The sequence below is a fragment of the Pseudonaja textilis genome, chromosome 11 (genome assembly GCF_049901715.1).
Source record: "Pseudonaja textilis isolate UNSWEBS1 chromosome 11, rPseTex1.2, whole genome shotgun sequence".
Classification (NCBI taxonomy): domain Eukaryota; kingdom Metazoa; phylum Chordata; class Lepidosauria; order Squamata; family Elapidae; genus Pseudonaja; species Pseudonaja textilis.
This window is the reverse complement of record NC_142000.1, coordinates 16248884-16263380: the sequence shown is the minus strand read 5'-3', so window position 1 is coordinate 16263380 and position 14497 is coordinate 16248884. Positions and strand designations below refer to the sequence as shown.

The window sequence follows — 14497 nt, the reverse complement described above, 5'->3', positions numbered from 1 at the left end:
GGTGCCTCCTTAAAGTTTTGGAAAAGGAAGCAGGCTAGCATGTTGGTTCAGGGATCTTGGATTGTGCCAACTTGTGGAAAAATATACAGCTGGTTTTGGAATGGGAAAAGCACAGATGAACCATTCAAGGGGAAACTTTCAAAAAAAAAACCTCCTCATCCTGGGAAAGAAAAAAGCATAAGAAAGAACCTCAATAATCCCATTTTGATTTTTGTTTGGTGTGAGATAGGGCAGAGAGAACCTGATACAGGGATCCCCCAACTTATGACCACAATTGAGCCTAATATTTGTTAAGTGAGTTTTGCCCGCTTTTTCAACCTTTCTTGCCACTGTTAAGTGAACCATAGCAATTGTTCAGTTAGCAACCGCGTTGTTAAGCGGTTTAACCATTGACCATGCTTGTCAGAATGTGGCAAAAGGGGATCACATGACCCCCGGGGCATTGCAACCATCATAAATCCGAATCAATTGCCAACCGTCTGAATCGCATGATCACTGGGATGCTGCAATGGTCGTAAGTGTGAAAAATGGTCAAAAGTCACTTTTTTCCCCATGCCGTTGTAACTTCAAAACGGCCACTAAGTGAATGGTTATAGGTTGAGGAATATCTGTAATTGTTTCTTTTTTTAAAAAAAAACCCTTGTTTGCTCAGCTGTTCCCCATTCCTGAGGCCAGCTTTACATTCTTCACACATTCACAGCCCGATTTTACACTTATTGTAGAAATTAAATGATTGGCAAGCATGGGAGAATTGTTGAGAACTCAAAGCTGGAGTAAATTAAAAAAAAAACCCATGTCTTACCCATTTTCACTGCTGAAAAGAGAACCAAAGAGGCTGACTTCTCAGAGACAGCTATTCAATATCCCGTGAAAAGATTAGAGAACACATTCTCAAAGGCCATGGCTGCCGGAGATGAGGAAAAGGTCTCACTGATGAACAAGTGTCAATCAAAGCGATGATTAGGAGGACCAGATGGGCAATGGTCCAAGGCATATGGAAGCTTTTGATCCCTGTAATGTCTTCCCCCTTCTCCCAGTGGCTAATTCCCCCTTTTTTTGCCCGACCTACAGGTCTTCCAAGAACCCAGTTGACAGTGCTGGACTTTTCTCATTTGCTACCTATTCTTGGTTTTCCTCTCTAATGCTCCAAGGATACCGGCACAAAATCGATATAGCCATGTTGCCTCCTATCTCTTACTACGACAGTGCTGAACCAAATGCCAAAAGGTACGGCTGTTGGGGATGCGGTTATTATTTCTAAAATCTCTCTCAGCCCATTCCAATCTTTCTGGAGTGAAGGAGGTGGCCTGGTTTGCATTTGTGGGACTTTGAAGATCACAACCCTAATATCCCATTTCCCCAAAAATAAGACCTATCCAGAAAATAAGTCCTAGTGTGATTTTCCAGGATGCTCATAATATAAGCCCTACCCCAAAATAAGCCCCAGTTAAGATCATTAGCCAGTCGGATGCATTTTAGTACGATATTTTCCTCAAAATAAGAACTAATGTGTTTTTGGAACCAAAATTAATATAAGACCCGGTCTTATTTTGGGGGAAACAGTTGTTTATAAGAAAATAACAAGTCTGTTGGCATCCTGCTGTATCTTTCCCAAAAGGAGAACGAAAACAGGGCAGTGGGCCAAAGCAAGACTTTGTAATTTCGACATGTTTTCGGTTGCATGTGGAAAATTATCATCCTGGTTTAAGTCTTCTTTACGGAAATCCTTTGGAGAAGGGGTGCATTAAGAAGAGACTGGACAACCATTTGTCTGAAATAATATAGGGTTTCCTGCCTGAGTAGGGGGCTGGACTAGAAGACCTCCAAAGGCCCCTCCCAACTCTGTTATCCTGTTATTCCTTGCAAAGTGGAAGACCAGTGAAACAAAAAGTAGAGTAAAATACCAACTTTGAGATAAGACATTGGCCAAGCCCTTATTGATACTTATCCAATTCTGGATTTGAATGCCTGTTTAAAATGAGATACCCTGTTATAATTTCTCAATTTTTCATCTGGCCTTTGTAATCATGGACCACAGAGACTTTAACAAACATCGGGCATGGAAGAAATAGGTAACGTGAGTCGTTTGCGCTTTTTCTTTTTTACAGATTTCGACTCCTTTGGGAAGCTGAGGTTGCCAAAGTCGGACTTGAGAAAGCTTCTTTACACAAAGTGTTTTTTCAGTTTCAAAGGACAAGGATTTTCATGGACATAATTGCTAATATTCTTTATACCAGTTTTGGTGTTTTGGGGCCAGTGAGTACCCAGGAAGTACATGTTGAGAGCTGACACCGATAACCTTTCAAAAGATTTCGGAAAGAGAATTTGATGGGGTGATTTTTCAAAAAAAAAAAAAAAAGTTCTCCAGGGGCAAAGAGGACATTTCAAACCCTTGTTGGAGGCAGAGCTTTTGATAAATCCACCCCTCAATCCAAAGGCTACCCTGGAGTGGGTTTCTGATGTCTTTCTCTGGGATTGAAAGAATAGGTGGGAAGCCAAATACCCTGGAATGGGACAACTTGGGACAGCCAATGCGCCATGGCCAACTCACCGCAGCCAACTTGATGTAGCCATCTCGCCATGGCCAACTCGCAGGGGGACAAATCATTGCAGGACAATTCAACAATTCCGTTGAAGTATTTAAAATAAATTTAAAAATCATCTTAATTTTTGTCATTCATATTTCATTTTGTCTCTCCTTTGGCATCCTTTCTTTAATGAGTCAATTCCACCATTTCTTTGATAGTAGCGTAACTCTTGTCCTGTGCTGAATTATCCTATGATGAGTTGCCCACAATGAGTTGGCTGGGGCAAATTGGCTACAAGTTAGTCATGGCAAGTTAGCCATGGAGTCGTGGAGAGTTGGCCATGGAGAGTTGATCATGGCGAGTTGGCCACACCGAGTTGACCATGCTGTAGATTCCAGTTGCTTTGTCTCTAAGAGCAAAGAGAGAGGGGGGGAGGAGAGAGGAAGGAAGAGAGAGGGGGAGGGCGGAAGAGAGAGGGAGAGAAGAGAGAGCTGGAGAGAGGGGGGATGGAGAGGGAGAGGGAGAGAGAGGGAGAAGGAGGGAGGGATGGAGAGAGAGAGAGAGAGGGAGAGAGAGAGGGGGAGAGATAGAAACCCATTTTACTTTTAAGTCACTCTATTGCAATTGGCATCTGCTTTGAAAGAAATTTCAAAACCAAATCCTCTCTCATCAAATTGAATGAGAATCAATAGACCAACCACTGAAGCACGCCTCTGCCTACTGCTATTGCATTTATAAATGAATTTTTAAAAGAGAGAGAAAGATCTTATTTCAGTGAAACACTCACACCATATACAAAAAGATCCTACTTTTGGTTCTTTGACACAAACTTGACAGAAATATTTTCTTAGGCTAAGAATCACATCAATCTTGGCATTGCCATCATCCTGAGTAATCTAGAACCACAGCTTGAGCTTGTGATTTTTGTAGCAGAACACTGTTTTGATGATGATAAGGGTGATGTCCGTTCTGATGACCCAAACATTGCTAAAAGGTGTCTTCTCCCAATTCTGCTTCAAATTGTAGAAAAACACTCAAAAGAAATCGACAAAAAAAAAGAGAATTTAGGTTGCAAATAATACTAGATAGATGATCCAATACTCTGAAGATTATTTTATGCTGGGAGAGTGATGGTTACACCTCTACTGCCTGGGAAACCTGTCAATCTTTTTACACAGATTTTAAACTGATTTTAATCAGGCAGTATTGAATAATATCAACTGCTTTAAAAAAAAAAATCAGCTTAACAACGCAATTTCCCTCCAAAAATATTACGTTTATGTTTTGGCAGACCCTGATCTTCCATAACATCCTCCAGTACAATGACAAAGATTCAAAGGACTTGCTGGAGGGTATTGGCCTCTGCACGGCCCTTTTTTTCATGGAATTTTCCAAAGTTGTGTTGTGGTCATTGACGTGGGCTATCAACTATCGCACAGCCATCAGGGCAAAGGTTGCTGTGACAACTATCGCTTTTGAGACCTTGCTGACATGTAAGTCCTTGAAACACGCATCTTTAAGCAAGGTAAGATTTGGAGATCACATCCTCCTCTGATTTCCTACCCACATTTAATTTGCAAAATGGTTCATGGTGGAGATCTTGTGAATTTCTGATTAACGGGTGGAGTCAATGGTGATGTCTAATCATGATACAATACAGCATCTTTAGAATTTAATGTAAGGAATAACAGCCAAAGAAGACAATGCAATGGCCTTCCTGTCCCTTTTCATAGCTTCCCAACATCTTCTTCGGAGGTAGTATTCAGCAGGTTCTGAGCAGTTCTGGAGAACTGGTAGCAGAAATTTTGAGTAGTTCAGAGAACTGGCTAATGCCACCTCTGACTGGCCCCACCCCCATCTATTCTCCGCCTCCCGAGTCCCAGCTGATTGGCTGGGTCTTCTTTGGTTGCCCTGCACAGGAGAACAGAGCTGGAAAGCAGGTTAGTGGGGTAGGGAGGGAATGGGGATTTTGCAGTATCCTTCTCCTGCCATGCCCACCAAACCATGCCCACAGAACCGGTAACAAAATTGTTTCAATCCCACCACTGATCTTCTTGGCTATTGTGCCAGTGATGGTCTACAACAGGGGTCTTCAAACTTGACAATGAACGTGGTGTAATCCTCCTAACCCAGCTAGTTGTCTTACATCGCTAATTCATATGAAGAATAATACATACGTACATAATACCTAATATATATTTACATTCTATATACATAATATATAATAGTTAGTAATTAGTTAGTCATATATAATAATTAGTCATTTTTAATACTCCTGATCCTTCCTTTTTTCCAACCAGTGGTAAAACTTTTTCCATATTTTATAATATTCAAATTCGTCCTTATTTTTTTAGTTCTTGTGTCAATTTGTCCATTTCTGAGCATGTCCAAATTTTTCTAATTATTTCTATTTCGTCTGGTATTTCCTTACATTTCCATTTTTTTGGACGTAAATTAATCCTGCAGCTGTGATTACATGTATTATTATATACATTATATCTTCATTATATTTCTCTAAATTGATTCCCAATTAAAAAAAATCCGGTTTGTATTCTACTTTAATTTCACACGTCTCTTCTAACCATCCCTGGATTTTGTGCCAAAAATTTTGGGCTTTTCTGCAATTCCACCATACATGATAATACAATCCATTTTCCTGAACACATTTCTAACATATAGGGGATAAATTTGGGCACATCTTAGCCAATTTTGTTGGGGGGATATGCCACATGCAGGATCATTTCTGAGCAGTTTCCTCGTTGCCTTTCAGTTGATTAATTTCTTAGCCAATGATGGTTTCCGGATATTTGAAGCCGCTTTGTTTGGCCCCATGCCCATGTTGGCACCTCTTTTGATCATAGTTTGCACCATCTATTCCTGTGTCCTCCTTGGTCCAACAGCACTGATGGGAACATTCATTTATGTTGCATTTATACCATTACAGGTAAAAACGTTTTCCTTTTCTACAAAATGGTGATGCGTCGTTTGTACCAGAAGATCTCACCGATGGTTCTCTCTCTGTGTTTATTAAAGAAAGAAAGAAAGAAAGAAAGAAAGAAAGAAAGAAAGAAAGAAAGAAAGAAAGAAAGAAAGAAAGAAAGAAAGAAAGAAAGAAACTCCCATTTTAGGGAAGTTGTTAGTGGCAACTAGATGTGTAAAGTAGGGTGTGGAGAAAACATTCCAGTCCACAGGTGTCAAACTCGGGACGTTGTGCCAAAAATCAGTGCTGTTGCTGATGTCAGCTTTAGAAGCCATATTGAGATTAGATGCTCCCACGCTGCCACATTTGAACCTGGGAAATTGAGAGGGGGGAATTTATTGGAGTATATCTAGTTAGACATAGCAACAATCTTTTTCTGATTCAAGGTCAGGTTGTTTTGCACATAAGTGAGAGGAGGTCTTAACTTGGGATGGATGGTGATTGGGCCATGTGATGTGATGATGGGTGCAGGGAATGGATTTTGTAGTTTTTACTTATTGCAAGGAAGCCTGGAACTTTCAGATTCGGGGTTCCCCCAGTTGTGCCAGTTTACGATCCAAAATAAAAAGGAACCTTTGAGAAGATTATTGTCTCGGAGTTATTGGGTGGAATGGAAGGTTGCTGGAATGCTGACAGCTCACCTTTTGCTCGCCTTCCTTGCAGATGCTGATGGCCAAATTAACGTCCGTTTTCCGAAGACGCTCTATTTTGCTGACCGACAAACGTGTGCTAATCATGAATGAGGTTCTGACGTACATAAAGCTAATCAAAATGTATGCCTGGGAAAAACCTTTTGCAAAAATTATCACAGGTACCTGAAGTGGGGAGGCGACTCTACCGTAGTTGGTTCGCGTTTCGGTGGAATGCTTTAAACGTGATCCTCCACGCCCCGATTTATGATTCACCTTCAATTGAAGGCGTACAGGGTATAATTTGCAAAATTATAGACCACAGTCTAGAAAAGATGTATGATTGATCCCTTTGTTCCACGTCATTACAGGATGATGTCTTTTTACCCTTTGCAGGCATCAGGGAGGTAGAAAGAAAAATACTGGAAAAGGCAGGATACGTCCAGAGTGTGAACTCTGCCCTTACCTCAATCGTTGCCACGTTAACCATTGTTATGCTGTTTTCCTTCCATACCCTGTTAAAGCGTGAACTCACAGCAGCTGATGTAAGATGATGCTTCTCTTTCTTAATTGCCCCGTTGTCTTTTATGATGGCTATCAATCCCTAACTAAGATGATCCCAAAATGACAGATCAACAGTCCTAGGCTGCATTAGCATAGGGATAGAATCAGGATGAGGTGAAGTCGGTAGTACCCTTTTATAATGCCTTGGTAAGACCACACTTGGAATACTGTGTCCAGTTTTGGTCACCAAGGTGTGTGCCTGCGTGTGTATATACACACGCATGCCCACACACACACACACTAATATCATCATCATCTTTTAATGACCCCGTAATCCTTTGTGGGATGGAGTCAGGGCCACTGAATGGAGCGGAGTGTTTACTGGCCAGATGCCCTTCTTGTTGCCGATGTGGAGTTATATTCAGCAGATATATTCTCATTGTGCTCAAAGAGAGATAATAGCTATGTTGGGATTCTAGAAAAAGTGTGGAGAACAAAGGTGATTAGGGGACTGGAAAACATATGAAGAAACCTATTCTCTAGAACAACTGAAGGCAAGACAGGAAGCAAAGGATGGAAACTGGAGATTTTTAAGAAGAGATTGGACAGTCGCCTGTCTGAAATGATATACTGTAGGATCTCCTGCTTAAGCTGGGGATTGGACTAGATCAGGGGTCACCAACCTTTTGGACCTCAGGGACCACCAATCTCATAATTTTAAATCCTGCGGACCAGAGACCCTGGGAAAATCCCCCCCCCCAAAAAAAAGTCTGCAGGAAAATTCCCCCACTCCGTTTTCCTATCGATCGATTATTCTTTACCGTCTCCAGCTCCATTCTCAGAGGGAGAGAGAGAGAGATACTTTTGGCTTCATGCAAGGAAAGCAGCAGAAGTAGCAGAAGTCTTTCTTTCTCTCTCTCCCCCAAACTCCACCAGAAATGAGTCTTTGCTGGTGCAGCCTCTTGGAGCAGGATGCTTTGCAGGGTCCCAAAGACTCATTTCTGGTGGAGTTTGAGGGAGAGAAAGAAAGACTTTTGCTGCTTTCCTTGCATGCAGCCAAAAGCAGAAGAAGAAAGAAGCAGAAAGAAGCAGTCTGGTGGCCAGGCCAGGCACATGGGGTGAGTGAGGGCAACTTCCCCCCCTCTGCCCTTTTTCCCCCTCCCCTCACTACCTTGTGTTGTTTGCAATGAAAGCGATGCAAGCCTTGTGTTCCCACGGGCCATGTGGGCGGCGCAGCCTTGTGTTCCTGCACAGCCTGGATTAATTGCTTTGCAGGTGACATTTCTCTGCAGACCACCAAAATTTTCTTGCGGACCACCAGTGGTCCCCAGTCCACTGGTTGGTGACCACTAGTGTAGGGTATCCTGACTAAGCAGAGAGTTGGACTAGAAGACCTCCAAGGTCCTGCTCAACTCTCTGTTTACATCCCCATGGTCACATGATCAAAATCCAAAGGCTTGGCAACTGGCTCACATTTATGATGGTTGCAGTGCCCCAGGGTCACGTGATGCCCTTTTGCCACCCTCTGATAAGCAAAATCCATGTGGAAGTCACTGAGCACCCATGTTGCTAACTTAACTTAACGACCGTGGCAAGAAAAGTCGCAAAATGGAACAAAACTCAGTTAAGAACCATCTCGCTTAGCAAATGTTGGGCTCAGTTGTGGTCGTCAGTCCAAGTCTACCGGTAATGTGTTAGTAAATTTTTTTGCAAATTCTGGCTGACTCCTGAGACTAATTTAAGACAATGTGGAGAGTCCATCCTATTTAGCAACACCAAGCTGAGGTAATCGATGACACCAAAGTAGGAAAATAAAACTTGGGGGTTGGAAGTTAGAACCTCTGAAAGGGATGAATCCCGCTCCCGTGTGATATGAAGAATCCTTTTAATTCCTTCTCTTTTACAGGCCTTCAGTGTGATTTCAGTATTTAATACCATGAGGTTTTCAATTGCCATTTTGCCATTTTCAGTGAAATCCCTTGCGGAAGCTAGTGTCGCCTTAAAAAGGCTGAAGGTAGTGCTTTTTTGGGGTGGGATTTGGGAGGAAATGATTACAGATATTTTGGGATATTTAAGCAAGTAGATAAACAAAGAATACCCTGTGTTAGTTACAGAATACACTGGATTCCTTATATTGTATCGTATCTGTCAATGCCCCTGTCAATGCCCCTTTTGCTGTCAATGCCCCTTAATCTATTATTGAAAAATTATATTATACACACAACAATGTGAAATCACAGTTCTTTATGAGGTACAGTTGCAGGAATGGAGTATGACTAGTCTAGTGAAAAGAAGGACCAGGGAAGACATGATAGCAGTGCTCCAATATCTCAGGGGCTGCCCCAAGGAAGAGGGAGTCAAGCTACTCTCCAAAGCACTTGAGGGAAGGACAAGAAGCAATGGGTGGAAAGCAATCGTGCCTACCGTCCCTGTCCTATTGTTTCTTTTTATTTCTCTTATTAAGTATCCATCTCATGTATTCAAACCTATGTTTATTCTTCTACCTGTATCTTGTAAGCGATTGGCAAATCAAATAAATAAATAAAATAAATAAAATAACCGAGGAAATAAGCAACCTAGAACTAAGGAGAAATTTCTTGACAGTTAGAACAAACAGTGGAACAACTTTCCTCCAGAAGCTGCGGGTTCTCCAACAGTGGAGATTTTCAAGAAGAGATTGGACAAGCATTTGTCTGAAATGGTTTAGGGTGTCCTGTCTAAGCAAGGGGTTAGACTAAAAGACCTCCAAGGTTCCTTCCAATTCTGGTATTCTGTTTAGCTGGTTTGGCCTTCATACGCATTGAGGTCCTCCAAAAAAACCTAGGATGTCAAAAACTATTAACATAGTATATATGTACATTCAAGCAATGTGGCCCTTTGTAATTGACTGAATGGAAATTTGGCATCGCGCAAATTTTCTAACTGTCATCCAAGATTTTTTGGTATGGCACCCAACGTACTGTCAATCACTGGAACCAGCACAGCCAGTTTATGCCTTAATCTTTCAACTTCAGTTTTCTTATCTTATACTTGATACTTTCTGATCGTCTCCAATTCTTAGTCTTCTATTCTACTATGCCCTGTCATATCAATTATCCACACTTTCTTCTTTTCGGCCACAGTTAAATTTGGGGTGTTATGAGCCAAGATTTTACCAGTTTCTATTCAGAAATCCCACAATATTCGGGATTTCCTGTGCATTTTAGCTATTTTCCCAACTATATGTTCCCACATTGATATGTCAAAATATATTAGCTTATATATAAAAAGGAAGATAAAGCACAAGAGTCCCACTGCTGATTTTTCCAAAATACTAGACTTTCTTGGTTGTTTTTCTTTGAAAACATTTTGCTTCTCATTCAAGAAGCTTCTTCAGTTCTGAACTGAAGAAGCTTTTTGGATGAGAAGTGAAACCTTTTAAAAAAAAACAAACAAACAAATAAGAAAGTCCAACTGGAAAAAGCATCTTTGGGATAACTATGACTTGGATGATTGAGAATCTCATAGATGCAAGGCACAAGATTTGCAAGTTTCTGTTATTTATCAATAAAATATTCGTATATATTATTCAGTCAAGGTGGACTCAGCTTTCTGTCCTTCCGAGGTGGGTAAAATGAGGCCCCAGATTGTTGGGGGCAATATGCTGACTCTGTAAACTGCTTAGAAAGGGCTATAAAGCACTGTGAAGCAATATATAAGTCTAAGTATTATTGCTATTGCTGGCAAACACTGTCCACTGACAGTAGTTCAATTCTCATCGGCTCAAAGTTGACTCTACTTCCATCCTTCCGAGTTGGGTAAAATGAGAACCCAGATAGTTATGGGGCCATAGCTGACTCTGTAAACTGCTTAGAGAGGGCTAGAAAGACACTGTAAAGCGGTATATAAGTCTAAGTGCTATTGCTATATCTTAGTTCATTTTTTTTTCCTCTTGTAGAAAATTCTCACTATGAAAACGCCTTCTGCGTATGTGACAACCATGCAGGGCTCCAGAAATGCTGTGATGCTGAACAATGTCACCTTATCTTGGGAAAGTGCTTCTGGGGAACCTAGCCATAGCAAAAGTGGGAAAGGAACACTTCTCCATCAGAAAAAGGTCTGCAAATCCCCTCCCAGAATAGATGCGGTCATTTCTCACTCTCAGATATCAATGACTAGGAGCAATATCGACTGCAGCTTCATCCTGAGGAATATAAATATTATAGTAAAGAAAGTAAGTATATGGGAACAATAATATTTTAAACCAAAATCAACCTCAGTGATAATTGAACTCGTAAGAGGTTAAGATTTGGTTTGGATATTAACAACCTTTGGATTGATGGGGAAGATACCTTACTTCTGTAATATAGCTTGCCTTCCATAGATGAACTGTGTATTGTATGGGTTATTGTGTGTATTGTGTGGGTCAGAAGGAGGGCTGAGAAAATGTCTACCAACCCCTCACATCCTGGACATAAATTATTGCAACAATTCTCCCTTTGCTATCGGGCATTGCATGTCAAAACAACTAAACACAAGTTTTTTCTCTCATGCCATCACTCTGCCAAACACCTATTTCCCACAGTGCGGCCATAGGTCTATTTACCCTTGTGTATGGGTATAGTATTATTATCAGCCTGTCCACCTTCTCTACTTCTCCCTCTGATATCAATAGTAAAGGTAAAGGTTCCCCATGCACATACGTGCTAGTCATTTCCAGCTCATCTCTATTACAAAGCCGAAGAGCCAGCGCTGTCCGAAGAAGTCTCTGCGGTCATGTGGCCGGTGTGACTAAACGCTGAAGGTGGACGAAACATGTTCCATTCCCATCAAAATGCTCCCTATTTTTCTACTTGCATTTTTATGTGCTTTCGAACTGCTAGGTTGGCAGAAGCTGAGACAAGTAATGGGAGCTCATTCCGTTACGCAGCACTAGGGATTCGAACAGCCAAACTGACGACCTTTCTGTTCTACAAGCTCAGCATCTTAGCCACTGAGCCTCTGCATCCCACAGCTGATATCATTATTATGATTATTATTACCCTGTCATTTTGCATGTACACTGAGAGCTTCTGTACCGGAAACAAATTCCCCGTGTGTCTAATCATACTTGGCCAAATAAAATATTCCAATTCTAAAGTATTCTAACTACTGCTATGTACAAATTATACTCATTTTTTTTCTTCCCAGGGCAAAGTTTTGGGGATTAGTGGCAATGTCGGAAGTGGAAAGACCTCGATCCTCAAGGCAGTATTAGGACAGGTATGTAAATGTCTACATTTTTTCCCAGTTCAACTCTAATGTAATATTTTACAATATTTTACAGTTAACATGGCTTTGTCCCCTGACGATGCTATGCTGATCAAGTCAAAACTTCAGTAATTCTTTGCTAGCCAAAGTTAGGCCTATCGTGCATGAACTATACATCATTCTGGTAATATGCTGATCTTCTCAGCTCTTATGGTTAATGCATACCAACATTATCCTGTCGGTAGCAGGTGTTTTACTATTTACTTAAACAGAGGAAGCAGATCTAAAATTTCATGCATTTGCTCTCCAACTCTGTATACAAATTGCATTTTGGTGCATTAAAATGGCCAGGACGGAGCCTTGAACCATTTTAAAAAATGATTCATTCAATGGATAGTCGATTTTCAGTTTGTGTATAAATATAAGAGGTCCTGATCAGATAGTATTTCTAAAGATCAGGTTTCGTAAGCTCCCTTGAGAAGACGTAGGAAAATTTGTAGAATTAAATATTTATGCAACTGCAAACTGTGGGAGGGACTGAACTGTACAGATGAAGAAAATTCAATCTGTCTGATAATTCTTGGTGTAGGAGACATAATAAAATCTTTCTCCAACCATAATTCCCAAATTACAATAAGAGCAAAGAAAATGGTGTAGGTCTGCTTGGGCAGAGGGATTGGACTAGATGACCTACAAGGTTCCTCCCATCTCTGTTAATCTGTAAAATGATCACTTCCACTACATTTTACACAAGACCCAAATTTGGAGAGCAGACCTGATGTCTTATTTGGCCCTGATGGGAGGGCTGGTCTTAGTATGCAGAGTTTTCTCTCCCCTTTCCTAATTTTCCATTATTTTCAAGTTCTCCATCAGAAGCAAAATAGGTATCTAAGCGCTGTGATTTATCACAGATAACAAGGAGACCCACTGGAGCAGATCTGACATGCAACCATTCCTTCTGTCCACTTCAGATGTATCTGTATCATGGGAATGTGGTGGTGAATGGCACTTTGGCGTATGTTTCCCAGGAAGCATGGATATTTCATGGAAGTGTCAGGGATAATATACTGTTTGGAGAAGACTACGATGAACAAAGGTAACTATAAAAAAATGTCAGCAAAAACAGAGTTCAGGAGGGCTATGTGTTGCCCACCTGAGTTCTGTTTTGGGCCATGATGGCCTCTTGTAGTCCTCTGCCAGCGACAACAGACCATGGAGTTTTCGCTGGCAGAGGGCTGCAGGAGGCCATCACATCAATGAATGATATTGAGCTGGCTATGCCCACCATGGCCATTCACGTCCCGCCTCAGCCATGTTCCCATAATAGTCAAAAGTCAAACACAACCCTCAATGAAATCAAGTTTGACTCCCCTGGCCTACAGCAATGTAATATGGCATCCAGAAGGTCCTAGTTGAGTTGCTTCATCTCCTGGAAGGGTTGGAAGAATCTACTGTGAACCAACACAAACAGCCATGATTGGAGAACTTCCAAACTGACATTGCAGCTTCATGCACCGGGAAGTCTCATTATTGCATGAGATGCATGTCCTCTAAAACAACCATGTTTGTCAAAGTTGAGGAGAAATGAAGAACATATCCCTCAATCCCAGAGAACTGGAAGTCTGAGGGTTCTGTGTAGTATCACCTGTTCCCAGCACTGCACTCTTCTAGACCCATCAAGGACTACTCTCCTTGAAAGACTCTACATCAAGAAAAAAAAAAACAGTTGCTGGATCTTTGTTCTGCAATCTCTCAAAATTATAACTTTTTCAAGCCTGAGATCAACCTTAACCTTTGATTATGAGCCGTGGTGGCGCAGTGGTTAGAATGCAGTACTGCAGGCTACTTCTGCCTGACTGCCGCCTGCCAGCAGTTTGACAGGGAGATCCCTGTACAACATGCAGGATGTAATAAAGTAGTTAGCTAAAGTAGTTAGCTTGAACTCTACATGTGGAGGTTGAACTCTACATCTGGAGGTTGTGCCTGATGGTATTTTTAACCAAGAGGGGCTGACAAGACAAAATAATTTAGATGGGTTTAATTGAAATGTACATACTTGAAATTTTAGTGTGGTAATTAGGTACAGTTAACCTTAACACTCCCCATATATTTAATGTTCTTTTTTGAACGCGTCAAGACCAAAATTACAATTTGGTTGGCCATTTTAGAAGGTCTTTGAGGGCTTCACCCAAGGATTCTAAGGGCCACAGGCAGGTCATCAGCTGAACAACCTGCATTAGAGTAATCATGACAAGACATGTCTTAGCTTCTCATTTTCAAACAGAGTTTATGTATTCCCCAGGAAAACCTTTGCTTTTAATGAAACCAAGGAAGCTGTTCTTTCTTATTAGTTTCCTAAATATTATACCCGACCAGTGTACTCAGCTGTGAGAGTAAATGGTTGCTAAATATCACTTCTGTCATTTCCTCAAATTATGGTGGAGTGGATCAAAAAGAAAAAAAGAAGAAGAGAAAAGAAAAGAAAGTCTATTCCAGACTTAGCAGGAACAAGCAAACAAGCAAACACATCTCCCAAGAGCACATTTTAATACCTCTTCAAAATGGCTCCAGGGAATATGACTAGCATGTCACGAGCCATTAGATGCTGCAGGAAAGCGTTAAGTTTT

General features: G+C 41.1%; 1 protein-coding gene across 1 annotated transcript in view; it reads left to right on the top strand.

Moving 5' to 3' along the window:
- The window catches only part of LOC113445008 (ATP-binding cassette sub-family C member 12-like), a 65142-nt gene that overhangs the window by 1471 nt on the left and 49174 nt on the right, over nt 1-14497 (top strand). Inside the window, 10 exon segments of the mRNA XM_087940796.1 lie at nt 1072-1227; nt 2109-2256; nt 3820-4053; nt 5299-5472; nt 6172-6319; nt 6534-6682; nt 8548-8655; nt 10579-10854; nt 11811-11882; nt 12842-12966. Of these exon segments, the coding sequence (XP_087796922.1) occupies nt 1072-1227; nt 2109-2256; nt 3820-4053; nt 5299-5472; nt 6172-6319; nt 6534-6682; nt 8548-8655; nt 10579-10854; nt 11811-11882; nt 12842-12966 (1590 nt within the window).